At 36.4% G+C, this 14,488-nt stretch overlaps 2 protein-coding genes across 3 annotated transcripts; one reads left to right on the top strand and one right to left on the bottom strand.

Moving 5' to 3' along the window:
* The first annotated feature begins 250 nt into the window (after positions 1–250).
* LOC140762269 (succinate dehydrogenase [ubiquinone] flavoprotein subunit, mitochondrial-like) lies at positions 251–7,700 on the top strand. Its single transcript, XM_073099970.1, has 16 exons — positions 251–525; positions 1,288–1,440; positions 2,728–2,815; positions 3,188–3,334; positions 3,425–3,565; positions 4,071–4,156; positions 4,252–4,344; positions 4,435–4,498; positions 4,672–4,815; positions 4,923–5,110; positions 5,213–5,387; positions 5,478–5,648; positions 5,822–5,891; positions 5,984–6,104; positions 6,186–6,223; positions 7,363–7,700. The coding sequence occupies exons 1-16, from the start codon at positions 412–414 to the stop codon at positions 7,463–7,465; spliced, it is 1,896 nt and encodes a 631-aa protein (XP_072956071.1). The 5' UTR covers positions 251–411; the 3' UTR covers positions 7,466–7,700.
* Positions 7,701–8,578: 878 nt separating this feature from the next.
* On the bottom strand, positions 8,579–14,111 carry LOC140763094 (protein AE7-like 1). Of its 2 annotated transcripts, XM_073101140.1 has the most exons (5): positions 13,817–14,109; positions 13,559–13,664; positions 13,122–13,221; positions 10,038–10,083; positions 8,579–8,861 (listed from the first exon to the last, which is right to left on the bottom strand). In XM_073101140.1, the coding sequence occupies exons 1-5, from the start codon at positions 13,926–13,928 to the stop codon at positions 8,755–8,757; spliced, it is 471 nt and encodes a 156-aa protein (XP_072957241.1). In that variant the 5' UTR covers positions 13,929–14,109; the 3' UTR covers positions 8,579–8,754. The 2 variants fall into 2 exon arrangements, with proteins under 2 accessions (XP_072957241.1, XP_072957242.1); XM_073101141.1 differs by lacking the exons at positions 8,579–8,861; positions 10,038–10,083 and adding an exon at positions 10,090–11,072 and having other exon boundaries at positions 13,817–14,111.
* Between the last annotated feature and the right edge of the window lie 377 nt (positions 14,112–14,488).

Raw genomic sequence — 14,488 nt, 5'->3', positions numbered from 1 at the left:
ATAGCATCATATTATATGATTAGTCACAGAGAGAGGTGCAATAATTATATAGGAGTTAGGCATCCAAATTAATGATTATTTTCAAGAATAATTAAATGGAGTAGGAAACAACGGAGGAAAAATGATAGTGTTTTGGTAACGTAGGTGGCATGAACCGTAATTTCGTAGTACAACGAGGTCACGGTTCTGCGTTGTGAGTCTGGGAGTCACAAGCCTCAACATCATGACTAAATAAGACATGTCGCCACGCACACGCTCCTCTCCGCAGTCCGCACGCAGGTAGCCCTTTTCTTTTCCATTCGTCTCCTCTTCTCCTCACCGCGATCCATCGTCCCTCCCATCTCGGACCGGGCGAGAGGAAGCCATTGCTGTCATATAATATCATAGAGAAGAGAGAGTGGCAGAGAAGAGATGTGGCGGAGCTGTGTATCCCGAGGTCTTCGCCTCGCAGGGAAGAATAAATTGATCGGAGGCGAACAAATTCCTCACTCGACTCCCGGGTCGAGATTCCTCTCCACTGGCGCGGTATTCCTTTTGATCCAGGCTCTTCTCGATCTAATTTAGCTATTCAAACCGGTGGATTCCTTTTCCTCCTTCTGTTTTGAAATCTAAAAGCTTATTTGTTCGCCTTATTATTAATCCAGCTCCTCTTTTTGTAGTTCTATTTTTTATATACCTTGTTGTTGGTCTCTAAGCTCAAATTTTCTTAGATAATTGTGGTTATTTGTATTGTGTGATTTATTTACTTCTTTGTGTGGCTTTTAGTTGGATTTCTCAGTTGATTTTACTATCTAAGCTGTCATTTTTATTTTCTCCTTTTTTCCTTGCATATGGTTTGAAGGATGTTCTTATTCCATTTTCTTGCCGATATATCGAACTATCTGATAGCTTCAAGTGGCTCAAAGATGTATTTGTCTTTTGATGCTTACTATTCTTTTCTTTTCTTTTTTCTTTTGTTACATTGTGCATTTGGCGATTATTTAGAAGAACTCAGTACCTGCTATAATATGGCAAATACATCTGATTCCACCCTTATGTATTATAAAATCTTATATTTGGGGGTATTTGCATTCAACTTTAACTCTTTTTGAATCTTATAGATACTTCCGTCATATTTTCAGACAATTTGATTTTAATAATTGAATTCTTTTCTTTATGCATTTTCTTGTTCATTTTTTGTGGATAAGAATCTTAATATGCATTTTTTTTTTGGAGAACTTCAGTTACCATTTCATTTATTACTGTGGAGTGTCGAGTAGTTAATTTTTATAATTGGGCTTCTGACAGTCATACACTGTTGTGGATCACACTTATGATGCGGTCGTCGTAGGAGCTGGAGGTGCAGGACTTAGGGCAGCGATTGGACTCTCAGAACATGGGTTTAACACTGCTTGCATTACCAAGCTCTTCCCTACTCGCTCGCATACTGTTGCTGCTCAGGTATGGAAGTACCTGAACAAGTTTGTGCTTTCTTTCTGCATTATTTTGTTAACAGCTTATTGCCAAAACCTATTATTTGGATTTTGGCATAATCTCAGGTGGAAGTTTGTTCATGCCAGAAAAGATGCATGACAGTTTACAATTATCATGGGAGGATAATATTCACTTAGCCCTACTGTTGGTTAGGCCTGCATGGTATTCAAATAGCTATAGAATTCCACCTCACATGTCATAATTCTATTGCAGGAAATTGCACGGTGACATAGTTGAGTTAGTTGTGTGTGTGTGTGTGTGTGTGTGTGTGTGTGTGCTTATGTGTGATTGCAATGAGAAGAAGCACATATAAATATTGAGATATATAGGGAGAGTAGGTTCTTCATGACAGGAAGCTTATTGTAGTGTGAATTAGAAACTTCCAGAAAAGTTAAAGGGGAGAAGGTATCTTGACCTTTTAAGTTTTAAGTGCATGTGATGAAATGCCTTTTCTATCAGAAGTCTTGCAGTTATTGCAGGCTACTGAAAAGAATTCAAAGGCATTGAGATTTGCAAACATATTAAAGCACCTAATAGTAACTACATCATGAAGTTAGCACATTATTGTGTCACTGATGTTCACTCCATGAAAAGCCTATCTGTCCCCTTTAGATGAGGAATCTTTAACTTTTGGCTAAGTAAAGTTAAGGGACATTGTCTAATTGGAAGCACATACACCAAGCTGGACAACCAAAATGAGATAAGTAGGGTTAATATTTTGTCCTATTTAACATGTGCACCGTACTTGAAAATCAAAATATGGACACATGGAAGGTTCATTCGGGTGTTATCGGTTCTGAGATAGTGGTTTGATGTTTGATTTATTGGACTGTTGTCACCACCCATTTTTCCTTGTTGACTTTGCTATATGTTAACAGATGGAAAATAATAATTGCTTCTTGAGTTTATGTGCATGGACAGCGACTCAGCACGATGGTGGCAAATGGTGAACCTTTTCACCAACTGGCCTTATTAGTTTAATTAGTAACTTATCAATTTCTCTCGTCAGTTTGCACCACATGGATGTCTTCTATTAGCTTGTTAATTGTTACGGATTGTATAAAATTTACTCTTAATTCTTAATTGTACTTATGTAGCTTCCTAACTTTATTCTATGCTTATATCTCATACAAGGAATTTCTTGTAGAATGTTATGTATCTTTACTAATAAGTGATAAAGGCTACAAACGGCCTTATATGCTTTATTTCATATTCTATTTGAACATGATGCTAATCATGTTAGGTCCCACGCAGGGTGGTATAAATGCTGCACTTGGGAATATGACAGAAGATGACTGGAGGTGGCATATGTATGATACTGTCAAAGGAAGTGATTGGCTAGGTAATGCACTTTAACGTTTTAGGATTTGCATTTGATGTCTGTTCACATTTTAGGACTGCATAATCATTTGTGATGCTTGGGGAATGGAAACACTTCCATTAATGCTCTATTTCGATATACTCAAAAGAAAAGGTACTTTCTGTTGAGTTCTGGTGTTTCATAAGAGATAGTTGCTAGTAATGATTTCCAGCATCTGATGATCACTTTGAATTTTTTTCCTTTTTGAGTGGTACTAGAAATGGCGGATTCTTTCTTATCATGAGTTTATAACAAACTGTTTGAGCTTTTCCACGCTATCTTTGCATGGTGCAAATTTTTTTATCCAACTCCTGCTTTTATGCTTTACTGACGTGCAACTATGGTTGAGCTCAGGTGATCAGGATGCTATTCAGTATATGTGCAGAGAAGCACCAAAAGCGGTTATAGAACTTGAAAACTATGGATTACCCTTCTCCCGAACTGAAGATGGAAAAATATATCAACGTGCATTTGGAGGCCAAAGTTTGGATTTTGGAAAAGGTAGAGGCTTTGTGACTATCTTATTAAGATGCTATCTTTAGGAATTCTTCTTTCCTTTATAGTACTTCCCTAATTGATGTTAATTTGTAGGTGGTCAGGCCTATCGTTGTGCATGCGCTGCTGATCGAACTGGCCATGCTTTGCTGCACTCACTTTATGGTCAAGCAATGAAGCACAACACTCAATTCTTTGTGGAATACTTCGCCTTGGATCTTCTTATGGATAACAATGGTAGTAACTGAAGCCATATGCACTAACTATATTAGATGTCTCACTTTCATTGTCATACTTAAAATTGCTCTTCTCCTTCCTTTTTTTTTTAAAAAAATTAATGGGTAGGACATGGGTGAGGGAAATATTTATATCTATCCAGAGGATTAAAGCATAATTATGTGGTTGCTGGGGAAATAGGAGATGCAGACAAACTGTTTAGTTTTTCACTTTTTATGTTTTTCCATAACAGGTGCAGTAGATGGTTATTTGATAGCTTAAGTTCTTTCTGAATTGAGTTGAGCCATTGTTGGCTTCGTTTCTTTTTAATGTTGCTATAGTGTGATTGTTTGTCTCCTCTTCTTTCTTTCTTGTCCTTCCTTTTGGCAACAGGAGGAAGTCCTGTTTTATGCTTTATTAGATTTTTCTTCTACTTAAATAACGAGAAATGTGCAATGTATAGCTTGCAAAATTGTGCCTGCATTTATCTTGGTGAATCTGATCATTCTTCATCACTATGTTTCAGGAGCTTGCCAAGGGGTTATTGCATTAAATATGGAGGATGGGACTCTTCATCGTTTCCGTGCTGCCAATACAATCCTGGCCACTGGGGTATCAATATTTTCTTGTTAATTGTGTATTTGTTTTTTCTTGGTGTTTGAACTTTGAACAACTATCATGATTCATTTAAATGTTCACTTTATCAGGGTTATGGCAGAACATTCTTCTCTGCAACCTCAGCACATACATGTACTGGAGATGGGAATGGTATGGTTGCGCGTGCTGGGTTGCCTCTTCAGGTCAGTATGATGGTTTGAACCAGATCGACAAGTTGCAGTTTCATCTTATTCAGCTTTTTATGTATGCTCATTTGGTTAATCAACCTGCAGGATCTTGAGTTTGTGCAGTTTCATCCTACAGGCATTTATGGTGCTGGATGCCTCATTACTGAAGGTTCTTACATATTGTTATTTGTCGCTTGCAAGCTTTGTATAGTGTTGTCGTTTGCTAATAAGTTCATCCTATACCTTCTAATCATTTATCTAATGCATATTACATTATGTTTGTATGAATGTTAATAAATCATATCATCACCTATTATTCATTTATTTATATCTACTTTTCAGGATCTCGTGGTGAAGGTGGTATACTTAGAAACAGTGAAGGTGAGCGTTTCATGGAGCGATATGCTCCTAGTGCCAAGGATCTTGCATCACGTGATGTTGTTTCAAGATCTATGACGATGGAAATTAGAGAAGGACGTGGTGTAGGTATGAATTGAAACATATCCAACTCAAATTTTCAAGGCAAATGCAGGACTTGATTGTAATTATCATAGGTATTGGTAGTTAAAACATCTATTCTAATATCTTTGCAGGCCCATTGAAGGATCACATCTATTTGCACCTCAATCATTTACCACCAGAAGTTCTCAAGGAAAGGCTTCCTGGCATATCCGAAACTGCTGCTATTTTTGCTGGAGTTGATGTCACAAAGGAGCCCATTCCTGTTTTACCTACTGTGCATTACAACATGGGTGGAATTCCCACGAATTACCATGGGGAGGTAGTGAAATGGAACTAATTGTGGAGTTGATCCTCATAATTTCTTTCAGTTGATTTTCTATTATTCCTCAATTCATTTATCATCATGAATTCTGGATGTCAGGTACTTCATATCAAAGGTGATAATCCCGATGCAGTAGTTCCTGGTCTGATGGCTGCAGGGGAAGCAGCTTGTGCATCTGTTCATGGCGCAAATCGTCTAGGTGCAAATTCCCTTCTCGACATAGTTGTTTTCGGTAGAGCTTGTTCAAACCGAGTTGCGGAGATCTGTAGGCCAGGTAGGCTTTTGGTACCTTGTTGTTGTGTAGCTTATATAATGCTGTACATGTTAAGTAGCAAATATGAAACATCTATAAGGGCCTTTGCAGGAGAGAAGCAGAAACCCCTAGAAAAGGATGCTGGTGAGAGGACCATTGCTTGGTTGGAGAAGTTAAGAAACTCAAAAGGTGCCCTGCCAACTTCAAAGATCCGCCTCAATATGCAACGTATCATGCAAAGTAATGCTGCTGTTTTTAGAACACAAGAAACACTAGAAGAAGGTAACCTTTGTGGCTACAAAATAAAGAACCCTCATTTTCTTTGCTATTTGGCATTGCATTCTCAGTGATTGGTAGGAGCTATACAACAAGAAAGCTTTCATTTAATAGTAGTAATAAATTGCAATTTTATGAGACTTTTATTGAATGCATCATTGCTTACTGTATTTTATTAGGCTGCCAGCTGATTGACAAGGCATGGGAGAGTTTTCATGATGTCAACGTTAGTGATCGGAGTCTTATATGGTAATCCCTCTCCTCTATGCATCATTGGTGGTTTCTCATTTTCTAATGTGATGTAATGAGCATCTGATTTCTCTGCTACAACATCCTTGCAGGAATTCTGACTTGATAGAGACTATAGAGCTGGAAAATCTGTTGATAAATGCATGCATAACTATGCACTCAGCCGAGGCAAGGAAGGAGAGTAGAGGAGCTCATGCTCGTGAAGATTTTACGGTTTGTTTTAGTCCCTTTATCTCATTTTCTTTTCTTCCCCGCTTGTTTCTCTAACACAATTTATCATATTCTTTCTTACAGAAAAGGGATGATGAGAACTGGCTGAAACACACATTAGGGTTAGTATCTTCTGCTAATCTTTTTAGCTTTATAAACTTGCACTTTTCAAATGTAACAATAATTTAATTCATTTGCCGACACTGACTACATCACATGGAAGTTTTTACGACTTGCTTAATATTTATAGTTAACTGAGGCTGAGTCGTGCTGAATACATCTCTTGTTCTATTATCAAAAAGATCAGTAACGACAACTTAGATTTATAAAATTGTTATTTGCCAATAAGGACTTCTCCTGAAAGGAATGATCAAATACCATGTGGAGCAACATTTGTCAGTGATATTATCAACACCAATGCCCTTTCGAAACAAATCTGGGGAACACAAACTTTAGCATCTCTCTTTAGCATACCTTCTTAGATCCGTGTGGTCTGTCAAATTTATGTCTCTTCATTTCTTTCCATAAGTTCCTTCTATCCCTTCATTTTTTTTCTTTGCAATATCTTTTCCTTGGTAAATCATAGCTTTGTCTGAACTGTCAACTTTCATACCCGTGACACTCTGATTTGCTTGTTAAAATGTAGTCTTCTGTCATCATGTATACAGAACGCCTGTCCTTACTGCTTTATGTAGTTCTTTTCCAAGCTCTAAGAAACAGATTGGTTAATAGTAAATGTACTTTTCTGCTATATTTTTCAACACTCGTTTATGATAGACTGAATGACTTAGTAGGTATCCTCACGTAGGAATCTTTTTCTCAAGGCTCCTTTTCATGCTCTACTTATGTTTTCTTATGTTCATCTGATCTAAAAATATTTTCTACTTTATATTCTTTCTGTTTAGCTGATCTTAAAATCTTCTCTATTTTAATTCTTTCTGCTCAGCTGATCTTTTCCTCTTTTTCCTTTTATTTCATGATTCCATTTTCTTAATAACACGGAAAGAACTGAGTAGCTACACAGAAAAAGAAAAAGGAAAGTTAAAAAAGAAAGAAGAAAAGGTCAGAAATAATTGTGTATGTTGTGCAGTTAAGTAAAGCTTCTCATCATGGAAATCCTGGGCGCCTGCTTTAAGTATAGAAACTTCTCCATCCAGTTTTATCAGTCTTCCTCTTGATACCTGGTTGAAATCATGGATTACATACTTCTAGGTTTATTTCTTTGCTCTACTTAATGTGATAATTTTGTTTCTGAATACAGATATTGGGAGAATGAAAAGGTTAAGCTAGCATACAGGCCTGTCCACATGAATACCTTGGATGATGAGGTCGAGACATTCCCACCAAAAGCACGTGTTTATTAGGTCCTTGTTCTTCTTGCTTGGGTTGGTTTTGAAGTCAAACTGGTAGCAGAGTGTTTTGTTCTCAAATAAAGCAGTTGCATTAAGCATTCTTTCTGAAAGGAAAAACATATATCTTATGTCAGTTAGACAGCATTCTTTCTGAAGGAAAAGTCATGTACTGATATTAGTGAGATGATTCCCATGACTGCTGATCAATATCTTTGTCATCTCAAATAAAACAAGTTTGCGTTTGTTATGTTTTAATTCTTCTAGTGGATATTGTAACTTTTCACCTCTGGCTATGCATACATAGTTTCCGCATAATTGATGCATTTTGGCATGCGATCAATGTTGTTGCGATCAGCTTTACAGATTTAACAGATTTGTGTCAAATCTCTCTCCAGCATATAGATATATGCTTCAGTTGATACCTGAGTGATTGTTTTGAATCTTCCTTCGAGCATCTCATACAGGAATTTTGCAGTATTACCCTGTTTGCCCTGAAGTTGCTTGTGTGAGTTAACTGATCAATTCATCCAAGGATCTTAAGTTGAATAAAAAGATCTGCATGAAAACATTCATCCATCCTATTTTTACCGTCTTTGTTTCTTGCGTACCTCTACACTTCCTTGGGAAACGATTAAGGTAAAAAGTCGCCTGAGCAGTGTCAAAGAAATGTTTTATTTTTAAAATAAGAAATGATAAATAATATTTTTAATATCAGTACATCTATGGCTATGTCTCTGATAGCCCTTCCTCCAGGTACTCTTTCTTTAGGTCAAAACAGAAGTATAGCAATACATTTTTCTGATTCAAGTGGAAGGGAAGTTATGTCACGATAGACTAATCTGAAAATCAAACTGGTGATGGAAGAAAAAGAAAAAGAAAAAGAGCCTACTGAAGGAAGAAATGAAAAATGAATTGAAAGCTTACTCGTTCTTTTCACATTTAGGTTTAAGATGCATTTTCATATTTCCAAAAAGGAACCTACTAGGTTCCAAGTTTGAGAACAATGTTGATCCCGAAACAATATGAACCCATAATCTTATGGTTAGTACCACATTCCAGTTGACAATTAACAATATACTCACTCTTAATGATCATGGACCATGTGTTATGCAATAGAGAATGCTGTTTACTAGAAACACAAACAACTCTGCTCAAGGAGAGGTTCTGCTACTTTATATAAGAAAGTAACTAGGGTACTGTTCAGTCGCCGGTATGATAACAGAGGCTTATTTAGAATGCTAGCCCAACCGGCAGATTGCCTAGATATCATTACTGTACAATAAGAATTTATCCCGGAGAAACTAAGAGTACAGTTCATTGGAGTACAGGCACTCATCCACAAGTTGGCGAAGGTTGGGATTCTCCAGGGCCGCAGCAACTCTTTCTTTATCATTCAGTTGCTTATTAACTGCAAATCCAATTCTATCGTGAGCCCATATCTTGCACATTCAATGCTCCACATTGAAAGTTTTAAATGTGTCACCCTTTTGATAAAGTTGATACAATGAATATATCCTGCTTTATACTAATTAATACTACCTACAAGAAATAAATGGAAGAAATAACGGGCACAGAAAAAAATTAAAGAAGTTGCAGAGAATTAATACTGCAGGAACTCCCTTCCCGGAGTTGCTGAAGAACAGAGATTTTGTTGTCAAGAAGTGAAGATCTAGTAAGTAAAAGATAGGAATTACCCGAAGGCAAATTCTCAAGGTAAACAACCATGCACTATGAATTACGAACAACCTTCATCACTAGTAAGATGGGCCAAGATGACAAACTTATCATTTACAGACACGAAATAAATGAAACTGATCTTCACAAGCTGGAACAATAATATGGGCATCATACTACCATTTTCCTCAGTGCAAACTGCAAAATGAATTCAAATGCCTAGGATTCGGCAACTTGGCCGGCCTATTTTTGGATGTATCATGTGATGACCCAAGAATTTGTTCTTTTTTGAACATGATAGTTTGTTATTACTGGTTGACAAACTTCATGATAGTTTGTCATTTCTGTTTGACTAGCTTCATAAACAGTTTGTCAATTCTGACTTCGGAAAACAGAATAGCAAGTTAATAATGGAAAATGTGATGAAAATATACAAAAATGTTGTGCGTATAAATATCTTACAAGAATTGCACTAATAGATTAACTGTATTCTCTAGTTTCTTTGATGTGCTCACTGATGAGCATGTATTTTGCCCACACTGAACATCAATGCTTCAAGGAAGAGTGCGTGTTAATAATTCAGACATACCAGGTACAAGCAACTCAGCTGGACCTCTGGTCAAGCTTAACTAATCTGGACTTCTTGAATTAACATTGGGATCACAAAATTTTGACATCCAATGACACCTAAAAAATAATGTGGCTTTCTGACTATGACATGTCTGCAGGTGCAAGCTAAATGGGAACTGACATGGCATAACCAGGATACTGGATAAAAGTTAAAAGTAAATTTAGGAGATGTTTACCCATGTTAAAACTTACATTATGCAACTATTCCACTTTGTACTTGCTATCAATCAAATTAGTAACAGAAGATAGTAATAAATTTTTGGTGCCTTTATGCCCATACCTGATTCTTCATCTGCAAGAGATCCCGGAGATACCTTGATGTCAACCTGCATTACATTGTCACTCGCAAGGGGAGGGAGAGAGAGAGATAAATGTGAATACATGAATCCAATATTTTCCAATATATGAGTATAGAAGGAAACGTGATGTGTAACAAGAGAAAAATAATTCAAGAGCTTAGCAACAAACATAAGCTTCAAGAACATAGGCAGGGTAACAAAAGCATTGGTCCAATATTGTAACACCCTAAAAAATTAACAAAAATAAATAAATAGATAAAATTTAAAAAAAAATTGGCGCACATGCTACATGCTTTACAGTGCCTTCTTCTTCTCCTTTCCTTCACATTTCAGTTACATTAGAGATAGGTATCTGAAATCTCCGACGAGATTTTAGATTTGCATAGATCTTTTGTTTTTATTTTTTTCCCCTTCTTTATTTCATCAATTGCTATCTCCTTCCTCCTTCCTCGTACCCGTTTGATAGGGGCCGTTCGTCGCCAATGCGTCGTCGGGCCCCTCCAAGCCCACAGTTAATTCTGTTAGGAAGTGGTATTGGCTTCCTTACTTTAATTTTGTTTTTATCTAGTATATAGTGCTATGTCATCAAATTTAGATTTCATCTACTCCAATCAAATTTGGTGACCGACAATTACTAGACAGCCTCGCTTCGACCTAAGAAGCATCCTCTTGATGTCGCCTTGCCGAAGTAGCTCTCATGTCGTGATTTCGGCCTTTGTCCTAGCCGTCCCCGCTCTTTTTCCTGCTGGTAGCACTCATCTCTGCAAGCCCAAGCTATTGTGACACTTTTTCCTTCACCTTGCCTATTTGATCAGGGTTGTGGCTCCCTGGCCGCCAGCCATGAGAGACGATCTCCTTTCTTATTGGTCACTTCAACTGACACATGATGCATCAATCCATCTCCCCTGCCTCCCTCTATCTTTATGTTGGGTTCTCAGGCCAACCTTACCTGTTTTTCATTGAATTAGAATTCCCCCTAATATTGGCTTCCTCCCTTCCTCCATGATTGCTCTTAGCTGATCGAAGAAGAAGAAGAAGATAGTTATGTTTACTAGATGAATAATTGAACCTATCCAAACACATAGTAAACATTTTGTGATATATTTAATTATTTAGTTCTATGTTAGATATTTTAATTATATTGCGATTTTATTTGTCATATTGGTAGATCCCCTACTATACGAGGAGCATCTCGAGATACAGGAGGTACCAGATAACTTAAGAGTAATTGCAATAATTGAATACATTTCAGACAAGTGACTCCTCTGTAAACTAATGATAGTGTAGACAAATTATGACGATACTAGTATTTTGTCACTGCAAAATATTATAACATTCATGTTCATGCTTTTGTTATTAGCATTTATGTATTACTTTATAATGATTAAAAACATGTTTAGTACATTATATGCGTCTTAAGTATGTTGATCATGTTGTGTATATTAGACATTGCACCACATGCATGTATCATCAAGTAGTTAAACCCCATATTGACAATACCCTTTTACTCACTCAACGAGAGTTAGGGGCATAGTGCATATATAACACTTTATATATATATATATCGTTAGTCCTGGGAGGATAATTAGGTAAATTATGCATCGGATTTGAGTGGGCATGATTATTACATAATATAGTGGTCAGACAATTGGTGATTTTGAAAATAATTATTGCGAGATTGGGTTTATAACTCTAGGAATACTTGATGACAAAGGGTTAAGGCGTCTTTCCAAGCCACGCGTTCGTGTTTTTCTGCATGAGGTGCAGTAATGAGTGAGGATGAACTTAGGATTATGGTTCTTAGTCTGATAACCACAGATAACTAATCATGTGTGGCATTGTCAGACATGTATGAACAACATTACTACTAGATATCTATCTCTCCTTGTTGATTGATGCTCTGGGAGAGCATATGATATTATTTATTATGATATGAAGGTTTTGGAAGAATAAGTGATATTATTATTTGTTATGATATTAGGGCTCTAGGAGAGTATTTGCCATAAGATATGATATTGTTTTATCATTAAATGATGAATCATTGTTATTAAATTTATGAGTTTATTACATTATCATTTAAGCATGATCTATAGTGTTGCATTACGTATTATACTGTTTTTAAATTGTAGAGGTATATACTTGCTAGATTTTAATCTCATCATCCTTTAGTGGAATATGTTTTTTAGTTTAGTTAATGATATCGAAGTCACGAAGAAGGAATTGATGACTAGCTAGATTTCTATTTAGTTTCTTTGATATTTTATAACTGTATTATTTATGTTGGTTGGGTATTTATTTATTTTTGGTTATGTTACAGAGATGTATTTTAGAGGCTCGTTGTGACCTGTGATATTTTGGATATTTTCAATTTAAATTATTTTGATAAAATTTGGCTTTTTATATTGGATACTTTGAGATAAATTAACCAGTGAGTCACGTGAGGACCATGTGAATTACATTCATGTGTATTTGGTGGCGGATATTTCAAATATACAAAAAATATTTCTTAGTAAATAATAAAATGATAGTCCTATATGAGGAAACAACCAAAGCAAATTCCTAGTATTGTTTAGTAATTATATGAGATGAAACTCCAGAGTGTCAAAACCTGACATATTTAATGGAAGATGCAACCACTAACAAAACAACCCTAGCATACAGCTCCACTATTTTAGCAAGATAGCGCCAATAGAAATTTCAATTTTAGTCACATAACGACTATGCAGAAAAAAAGAAAGAACAAGGGTAGAATGGTTATTACTCCAATTTATCCTTCAGAGTTTGGTTGGAACTTGGAAGTCCTTATAAGTGCAAATAAATTCAAGCCTATGATGGTTCTCACCAATCCAGGCTCATTTAAAGATGCCACATAAGATCAAAGTTCAACATAAGCTTTTTAAGCAATTTTCCTTCTAGTTGCTGCTTATTTTGTTTAGAGATACAAACTAAATAAGAAAGTATTTACATTGGAAGCATAATAATTCTAGTCCCCTCAAAGATCAAGAAAAAGCACTTCAAGACCTATCTCCAGATAACGAAAGTTCCTGAAAGGTATATCAACTAACCTTGAAATGTGGGGGAAAGCACTGCATTAACTTCAACCTTAAGCACAAGCCAATAACTGTGGCCATACTGCAATGCTGAACTGTTGGAGTGAAGGTTATCCTGCAAATGTGGCAGTAGCAAAGGATATAAACCAAAATCTTGATCTATTTCTATAATCACAACTAAACTGTTACAGAGTTAGCAATTGAAGAATTGAAACAAAAAATATTAACTTTATTGTCAGATAAGCAATTGAAAGTAATGGATTAATAAGGGTCCAAATTGACCCAAGAGCTTAATAAGATGTAGGGCATCATGCCAACAAAGTAAACATTCATAACTACAATAATGATTAAACTGGAGTTGGGCAACATTTTCGTACCTGAAATTTACCGGAACTCGAGCATATTAAAAATAAAATTCAATTGTAAAATTTAATGCGATCGGTATCACTCACTGTATACGGCCGAGCTTCTCGTCGACGGCGATGGATTCCTGGGAAAGAACGCTGAGCTGCTCCAGCGAGTAGGGATGCTCCGGATCCCTAATATCCCTCACGAAATCTAAACCCCAAGTCAAAGAAAATTTAAAGGAAAAAAAATAAAAGGAGAGGAAAAACTTACACAAATCCTACATAAACAACTAACCAATTAAATTGCATCGATTAATAATAAACTCAAAAAGAAATGGAAGGGTGGGGGAGACTTGAGGATACCAAAAACGTCGATTGGATCGACTGCTTCGTCCGGGTGGAAATCCTCAGGGCGAGCTATCCTTTCCTTCTTAGCGTGAACCACCGGGTTCGCATTTATCAATCCCAGCGTCATCTTTTCCTCTTTCTTTTGATTTTTCTTCGCTTCTTTCTTTCTTTCTCTCTTTCGTCGCCTTCCGCTCTCTCTTTCTCTCTTTTGCTCTTTCTTCTTTGGTGACGATGGAGAAGATGCTTCTCGCCTGGTGACTAAACGATACACAGTAATCGGTTCGGTGGTCTATCTTTTTCTCTTGCCTTAACTAGGATTGCTACTGGGAGTGCGGGTACTTTGCTGCGTACCTATAAATGCTATCCATAAATAGGATATCTTATTTTATACGACAGCAATAATATTTCACTGCACTAAGTATATTAATAAGGATCAAAGATGCAATGTTAAATATAGTTGAGTTTATCCTTTAAATTTTAAATATAAGGCTACGTTGAATTTTTTTCAGCCCAGCAATATAGCTGGGCTTTCAAATATAAATCGTTTTCACTAACCATTCGACCCATGAGATATCAAAGCTTGGGCAACCCATAATATATTTTAGTTAGGTTTTAATAGAAACATATTAATACAAAAAATTAATGTGGGACTAAGAGTCAACACATAGCTCCTGCTGCCCATAACTA

This window comes from Typha angustifolia, chromosome 7 (assembly GCF_048772165.1).
Source record: "Typha angustifolia cultivar Huaian chromosome 7, ASM4877216v1, whole genome shotgun sequence".
Classification (NCBI taxonomy): Eukaryota; Viridiplantae; Streptophyta; class Magnoliopsida; order Poales; family Typhaceae; genus Typha; species Typha angustifolia.
This window is presented reverse-complemented; position numbering and strand designations above follow the sequence as displayed.

Coding starts and splice junctions, on each gene's coding strand:
- LOC140762269 (XM_073099970.1), top strand. CDS start 412: ATGTGGCGGAGCTGTGTATCCCGAGGTCTTCGCCTCGCAGGGAAGAAT. Junction 4,157..4,251: donor ATACAATCCTGGCCACTGGG/GTATCAATATTT, acceptor TCACTTTATCAG/GGTTATGGCAGAACATTCTT. Junction 5,649..5,821: donor ACAAGAAACACTAGAAGAAG/GTAACCTTTGTG, acceptor GTATTTTATTAG/GCTGCCAGCTGATTGACAAG.
- LOC140763094 (XM_073101140.1), bottom strand. CDS start 13,928: ATGACGCTGGGATTGATAAATGCGAACCCGGTGGTTCACGCTAAGAAG. Junction 10,084..13,121: donor GCTTTCCCCCACATTTCAAG/GTTAGTTGATAT, acceptor AATGTAATGCAG/GTTGACATCAAGGTATCTCC. Junction 8,862..10,037: donor TCTTGCAGATGAAGAATCAG/GTATGGGCATAA, acceptor TTGGATTTGCAG/TTAATAAGCAACTGAATGAT.